Below are 8,440 nucleotides of genomic sequence, written 5' to 3'. Positions count from 1 at the left end.
ATAAACTGTGTTATTTTAACTTAAATTATTACTTATTTGCTTAAAACTTCTGCGCCTTCGAATAAAGTTTTTTTTTGCTTGTTTCCATTTAATTAACATATCAGATTTTTAGTATCATTAAAATACTAATATAGTTTCATTAATATTATGAATATTTGTTATTTAAATATTTTCTGTTTACATTTTAATTTTAAAGTTTCAGTAGTCTTGTGTGCTTTTGCCACTTTTCTTAAGTTTTTTTTTTTTTTATGTCTATATGGTTTTCCGCTTTAGTTATTTTACTACATTGTTAAACATAGTTGAAATTAAGCAATTAAAAATAACTTTATTTTTATTTGAAATAACAATTTGTAATTGTTTTATTTAATTTTTTATAGCTATAAAACCCCTGGTAAAAAATAATAATAAATAAAATAAATAATGATTTTGGTTGTTAGTTTGGTAGGTTTTTTTGTTAAAATATATATATATATATATATATATATATATATATATATATATATATATATATATATATATATATATATATATTCCAGTTAGAGTCAGGTTTAATATATTAGCAGGGATATTATAGTTAACTAAAGCTAAAACCTATAAAATATACATATTAACTGAAATCAAATATTTATAAAAACAATTGTTTCACCTAGTTTCCATGGCAACATGTATCATTTTATTTAGTTTAGTGTGATGTTCTAAAATAACTAAAACTAAAACTGAAATAAAAATGAATAAAAACTATATATGCATATATAAAATAAATAATAAATAATAAAAAAAAACATTACCAAAACGTTATAATTACAATGGAAACATAAATTATAAAAAATAAAAACTGATTCAAAATATGAATATTAAAACTTTAATATTTTAACACTGTTAATAGCAAAAAAATAAAAATAAATAAATAAATAATAATAACCCCGATGTATGTGGGACATGAAATGAGTATAATTCAATAAGTATATAATGAGTTTAAATACTTAATATACATGGACTACATTTACTATAAAAGTAATCAGGATAATTAAAACCAAAACTGGTAAATGGAAATTTATTGCATTTATATTTCAGTTTTTACAAGCATATGAACTAGTAAACTTGCATTACTTAACACACAGTGATTTAATACACTTCTATCAGTAAATGCATTTTACATGAAGCCACATGCAGCACAACTAGTTTCTCTCAGATGGTACAGTACACTGATCATTGCTTCTGTGCGGTTGGAGAATGAGGCAGGTTTGAGTAAAGAATATTAATCCATCACTAATTAGAGCCTGCAGCACTGTATTATATTCAACATAATGAGCCGGTCATGATTCATCAGACCTGTACGGCGTCCTGTAGTTCCTGCACAATGTTCAGCAGCTCTTTATTCTCTAACAGCACGTCATTGTGCCTTAAAACACTGTCAGTCTAACGTCTGCAGAAGAAAAAAAAATTGTTTCATCAAACCAAAATACTAGGGTTAGATCTGAACTGACATATGAAATAATAAATGGAATGGTTGATAGAAACTTTAGACAAAAAAAAAAAAAAAAAAAAAAAAATTCTAAAGGGAAAACTTTTTGCATACTTTCTTTTTTCTTACAATTGCACTGCTTTATTTTGATAATTTAGTCATTTGCATGATTTATGTCATTGAATGTGACGAGAAACAAGGGCATTTTTCCATTGTGTGTTTTCTATATTAGGCATATGAATAATAATAAAAAAAAACACCTCAGTACTGAATGTACACCACCCTTCAAAAGCTTGCATGGGGTTGGGATTTTGTATTTTTATTTATTTATTTGTTTGTTTATTTATTTATTTATTTTGAAACAAGTCTCGAATACTCTGCTTGAGGCTGAATTTATTATAATTTAAATAACTAAAAATTATTTTAATATATGTTAAATGTATTTTATTCCTGTGATTTTTCTCACGATTGTGCATTTGGTTACACTTTATTTTATAGTCCACTTTAGACATTCTACTAACCATAAATAAATTTATAACTACATGTCAACTAAATCTCATTATTTGCAACTACATGTCTACTAACTCTCAGAGTAGACTGTTAGGGTAGGTTTAGGGTTAGTTGAATAAGTTGACAAAGAAAGTGTTAGAAGATATTAAGCAGACAGTTTAATAATACTCTACTTACTGCTAGTTGACATGTAGTTGCAAAGTTACTTACTGTTAGTAGAATGTCTAAAGTGGACTATCGGAATAAAGCGTTAACTTTCATTTACATTTCGCAATTCTACTTATATCTTGTAATTCTTCCTGTAGCTCAATTGGTAGAGTATTGCATTATCAAGCGCAAGTTTGGGGGTTCGATTCCCCGGGAACACATGATATGTAAAAATTGATAGCCTGAATGTAAGTCACTTTGGATAAAAGCTTTGGCTAAATGCATAAATTTATATACTGTATCGCATTCCATATTTTTCTCATCTTGCCATTCTGTTTTTTAGTTTCTACCATGAAATAGGTAAATAAGGTAAATGTTGCAGTCGTTGTCTATTGGTTTGTCTATCAGATTTGCAAACCAAAGGTTGCAGGTTCGAGTCTCGGACACCGAACCCCACCTGCTCTCCGGGCACCACTGCCAACTCTCTACATTGCAAGTAAATAATTTGCAAATGGGACTAAATCTTCAATCTGGGCGACTAAATGATGTCTATCATTAGCATTTGGCTAATATACTCTTAGATTTGGCTCGCCAGTGTGTGAGTTGGAGGCTAATTATAAGTTTAGCACAGATACTGTATACTTTCACTCGCCCAACACTCTGACTGAACGCTTGAGAGTTTTGCTCTCCGTCAAGTGATTGGTACATTTTCAATTCATATCAATGTATGTGCAGCGCAGCTGTATTTTATGCACAGTTAACCTTAGTTTGAAGGCGTACTACTCGCCGTCGCTTTGCTGAGAGCGCTGTGTTTCTCACAGAATCAAAGAGAGAAAGCGAGAGTCTTACAAACCATGCTTACATAATCGACACGCTACATGTAAACTACTTTCTTTGTTGTATTGTTGTGACAAAATAACAGAAGATCATTTGGAATTATTCCGATTTTAAGAACAAGAAGAAGATATGCCGGTGTCTCCAGTACTGGCCGGATCAAGATTTAGTTTTAATAAATAAAGTTCTGTCATTAGATAGTGCTGATTTAATGTTAATTTAATTAAAATAAAATCTAAATATAATGCTTTATTGACTGATTAAGTAAAAATCTGTTTAAATCTGTTTATATCTTAAAATTCTGCATTTATATCTCGAAATTCTGTTTATATATCTCATAATTCTGTTTATATCTTGCAATTCTGCATTTATATATCTTGCAAATCTGTTTTTATCTTACAATTCTGCATTTATGTTGTTCAGCTCTGTGTTTATAAATCTCGCAATTCTGTGTCTATATATCGCGCAAAACTGTGTCTATATATCTCGCAAAACTTTGTCTATATATCTCGCAATACTGTGTCTATATATCTCGCAAAACTGTGTCTATATCTCGCAAAACTGTGTCTATATATCTCGAAAACTGTGTCTATATATCTCGCAATACTGTGTCTATATATCTCGCAGTTCTATGTCTATATATCTCGCAATTCCATGTCTATATATCTCGCAATACTGTGTCTATATATCTCGCAATACTGTGTCTATATATCTCGCAATACTGTGTCTATATATCTCGCAATACTGTGTCTATATATCTAACTGTGTATATGTCTCTATATACATTCTATGAGTCCTTTAAATAAAAATACCATAATAACTGGGGTCTTTTCAATAAAAATTTAAAAACTGGTCCTCCCCAGTTTTCAAGACATGGTTAAGGCTTTCTGTTGTGTTGTATTAAAGTAACCGTCCTGTGGAGAGTATCAGCTTGATCCTGTTGGTGAAATGTGTTGCTGGTGTTGTTGTTATGATTTGGGACTTGTGTGCCATCGATGCCCTGAGGACAAGCATCATGTGACACCCATTTACACACTCAATCTCCTCCAGAGGACATTATCTGAGCCGCCAGCAGCTCCAGCTTCAGGATTGAATAAACACCATAGATGGCTTGGGAAGGGGTCAGGACCCGTGATGTCAGGGGGCCAATCTAATGCAAACCCGTTTTCTATATCTGGCACGATGTGGAAACTCACTCGCTGCGGGAGCTTCTCTCAGACTCACGCTCGCACCGTGGGATTCGCCTAATATTCATTAGGAAGATTAATTTCCCTGCATGTAACAGGTGCGACTGCTAACGTTAATTGTTTTGGCAGCGTTGCAGCCTCATAATGGATCAATATTTGTCATTGGGCTGCATTCCAGCGCTGAGATTACAAGCGTCGGCGCTGGGAGAATTACAGACTTTGAGGAGCCAACAACACATTGAAAATGATTGTTAATACGCTGCACGAGCGGCTGCCGTCCAACACCCTGGGGCCTAATCACTGAACGGGAAACAACATCCGCCGCTGTGCGTTACTGAGGTTTATAAGTGGTTTATCTCTGTAAGAAGGTAAAAGAGTCCTGGTCTTTAGATGTGACTTGGTTTTTTATGTATATATCAGTATTATATCGGCCTCTAGTTCTTTAGATATCTAGATAGATGTAAAATATTTGATCTACATTATCGGTAAAAAGTTTTTTTTTTTTTTTTTTTTTTTTTTTTAAGAAGTCATTTCTGCTCATGCAGGCTGCATTTATTTGATTGAAAATGCAGTAAAAACAGAAACTGTGAAGTATTATTGAAATAGTAATTTTCTATGTGAATATCTGTTAAAGTATAATGTATTCCTGTGATGCACAGCTGTATTTTCAGCATCATTCCTCCAGTCTTCAGTGTCACATGATCTTCAGAAATCATTATAATAAGAAACATTTCTGATTATTAGCAATGTTGAAAACAGTTGTGCTGCTGAGTCTTTTTGTTGTTGTTCTTGTGGAAACCATTTTTTTTCAGTTGTTTTTTCATATATATAAGTCAAATTGAACATTTATTTGAAATAAAAATATTTTTTATTATTATAAATGCATTTACTGTAAAGTACTTTCCTTGCAGATTTTTATTCAGATGTGTTAAAAAATATTTTTTCAAATTCATGTATTTTCTAGGATTGAAATATATGGATTGCTAAATATATTTTAAATGCATAATACATAAAGTTTTTTTTTTCTTATTTTCTTTTTTTTGGGGGGGTGCTGTATGGGTTAGCAGAAACAACAGATTTCTCCTTAAGATTCAAACAGTGATTTGTGTGTTTGACAAGTTTGGATGACGCAAACACTGTCACCATAGAGCCATCAATTTGTCTCACTGGGTTTAAAATCGCTTCTACACGTCTCTCCTGGGACCGAATGAGGCTTGAGCGCTGCAGTTTAGACACACGCCATTCCACTCAATCACTTACTGCGTGAATTTGCATGTGTTTTTGCCCTCATAGACACTTTGTAATTCCTCACATTACAGCCTCTTTCCTATTCATGACTTTCAACAGCAGAGTTTAGCTGCGTTCAGAAGCAGAACACACATACTTTACATGCTTCGCTTCATTTAAAAATACTAAACTATTTCTAGAAAATTATCATGCATGCAGTGTTTATGAGTTAAAATGAACTGCAAGGCTACATTGAATATTTGTAGTTAAAAAAAATCTGGTACACACAAGTGAACTTGTGAAAGAAAATAAATTTCATTAAAAATATGAAATTTAACAAGTTCCATGACCTAAAATATACATTTTTCTTTGCACATACAATACTATTCACAAGACTGGGGTCAGGAAGAATTTTATTTTTAAGGAAATTAATACTTTTATTCAGCAAGCACACATCGAATTGATCAGAAGTGACAGCAAAGACATATTACACAATATTTATATTTACAATAAATGGTGTTCTATTAAACTTTAATTTCATCAAAGTATCCTGAAAAATAAGATGTATCATTGTTTCCATAATAATATATATATATATATATATATATATATATATATATATATATATATATATATATATATATATATATATATATATATATATATATATATATATATTGTGCAGCACAACTGTTTTCAACATTGATAATAATCTGAAATATTTCTCAATAAATATCTCAAATCATCATATCTTCATGATTTCTGAAAGATCATGTGACACTGAAGGCTGGAGTAATGATGCCGAAAATACAGCGGAGCATCACAGAAATAAATTACAGTTTAACAGATATTCACACAGAAAACTGTTATTTTAAACTGTAATAATAATTAAAATTTTTTACTGTATTTTGATTAAATAAATACAGCCTTGCTAAGCAGAAAAAACATCTTAAATACATATCTATATACCATCTTTAGGTCGTTCCCTCCATGCCTCCAGGTCCATCGATGGGACGTTCCCACAGAACACAAAGTTTTCTGGGTAAGATCCCAGTCTGAACGGATCGAGAGGAACCTCCGTCACGCCGCTGTTATCACAGATCACACGAGACAGAGAGTGGGTTTGTAGTTCCCGTCTTTGTTTCGGGGAAAACACACCAGAATGTTCCCACCAGAATCTGAAACACACAACAGAAATATCAGCAGTTTGATTGAAACAATGTCTTATTCTTGTCGCTTTTGACATGAACTCAGACTGAGTTTAATCATTTCACAAAAAAACATTTACAGGAAACAGAAGTCGAATAAAACCAAAAGCTAAATTCTTATTCCATATTTGTATTTTGTTTTCCAGTGTAAATATTTACACATTGAAAGCTAAATTATAAAACATTGTCTTGTTCTCTGAAAACTTAAGTTACATTTTAAATTGATTCATGAGTGTTTTAGAATGATTCATTAAGGAAGAATCAGTTCATGAGAGTCGCACTGATTGAACTACAACTGCAACTCTTAAAAACTGATTCTTTTGAGTAAAGACTTATAGTCATTTTAATTCACCTTCACTTTTATGTTTTTTTCATTAAAGTACAATTTACAAAAAAGTCATTTTGAAATGTTAAAATTGATTCACGAGTCATTTTGACCAATTCACAAAAAATAATCAGTTTGTGAAAGTTGCTTTAATCAAAAGTAATTTTATGGAACAAAGTACTTTTAAAAACAAAAACAACTTATCTTAATGCTTTATTTTTTTTCATGAAAGAACCATTTTGATAACAAATGAGCCGTTAGCAAACCAGTAACTAATTTGTTTGAAACTGATCCATGAGTCATTTCGACCGATTCACTCAGGGACAATCAGTCCAACTAGTACAACTACAACTCTTATGAACAGGTTTTTCTGCAAAATCAGTAAAAAAAAGAGGGAACTATTAATCCTAATTTTAAAACTCTGATCCGAATGATTCCTACGTGAAGCAATAACTCGTTAGTCTGAATTCGACTTGTGAGTCTTTTTGACCGATTCACTCAAAAGATCCAATTCATGAGAGTCGCACAAACAAGACTCTGCATCTCAAGGAAATGTATTTTGATTTAAAGATCTTGACTGTATTTTGACAGTATTTGAGCAGTGTTTTTGACGTGTTTAACGCACCTGTCACCTTCCCTCAGAGTCTTCATCTGTTTCCCGATCAAGCATGTGAACAGCGGGCCGATTCTGCCGCCGGACACCGGACGCTCCAGTAGACCTCCCAGCCACACATCTATGTTGTTCGGATGGCCGTACACATCCATTATCTTCTCCACCAGAACACCGCTGCCGACCAACTCGGCGAGATCTGATCTGGTTTCAATTCTGTCAAATCCACAGAAAGCCCTCCAGTCATTGTAACCTGTAATAGACCAACCGACCAATCAGATTCAGGTTTTCAGATCACATGCTTATTAAATACCAAATAATAGCAAGCACAAATAATTCAACTCTGGTTCAGTTTAAAATACATGAAAAATTATTCCTGTTCTGCAGTTGTAGTTGAATTAATATGACTCTCATTTCTTTAAGAGTGAATTGGTCAAATCGACTCATCAATTTTAAAATGAATATAGATTTTATACATTTTTATTTCAGCTTTAGTTATTTTAATACATCAAATTAAGCTTTATGTTGCATTGGAAAGTAGCTGACATACATTTAAAATGAGTTTTATTTCAGTTAAGGTGTATTTTGTTTAAAGCATGTCTGTATGTATGTCTCAAAGCCTATATATAGAGAGAGAGAGTTATTTAATAAAAGTGAAATTTTTTGAGGAAATCGGACCCGTGTTATTTTAGTATCACAGTTTTGATTCAGTTATTTTTTTTAAATATATATTTTGTGTTCAGCTTAATCTAAAGTTTTATTAATTTAGTTTTTATTTATTTTTAAATACATATTTTATTTATTTTCATTTAGCTTTTTATTTCATCCAGTTACTGTATGAAATGAAAATGTGGCCATTGAATCTAAAGCTAAAATAAAATTTATATATATATATATATATATATATATATATATATATATATATAT

The 8,440-nt window shown here is 31.4% G+C and overlaps 1 protein-coding gene across 1 annotated transcript in view; it reads right to left on the bottom strand.

Annotated features, from left to right (window-relative positions):
• Positions 1 to 992: 992 nt before the first annotated feature.
• tpo (thyroid peroxidase) overlaps positions 993 to 8,440 on the bottom strand; it is a 30,504-nt gene continuing 23,056 nt past the window's right edge. The window contains exons 11-13 of the mRNA XM_052620281.1: positions 7,529 to 7,766; positions 6,340 to 6,548; positions 993 to 1,426 (exon numbers count right to left, since the gene is read on the bottom strand). Of these exons, the coding sequence (XP_052476241.1) occupies positions 1,404 to 1,426; positions 6,340 to 6,548; positions 7,529 to 7,766 (470 nt within the window). The 3' untranslated portion in view covers positions 993 to 1,403. The remainder of the gene's footprint in view (positions 1,427 to 6,339; positions 6,549 to 7,528; positions 7,767 to 8,440) is intronic.

This window comes from Carassius gibelio, chromosome A17 (assembly GCF_023724105.1).
Source record: "Carassius gibelio isolate Cgi1373 ecotype wild population from Czech Republic chromosome A17, carGib1.2-hapl.c, whole genome shotgun sequence".
NCBI classification, from domain to species: Eukaryota; Metazoa; Chordata; class Actinopteri; order Cypriniformes; family Cyprinidae; genus Carassius; species Carassius gibelio.
This window is presented reverse-complemented; position numbering and strand designations above follow the sequence as displayed.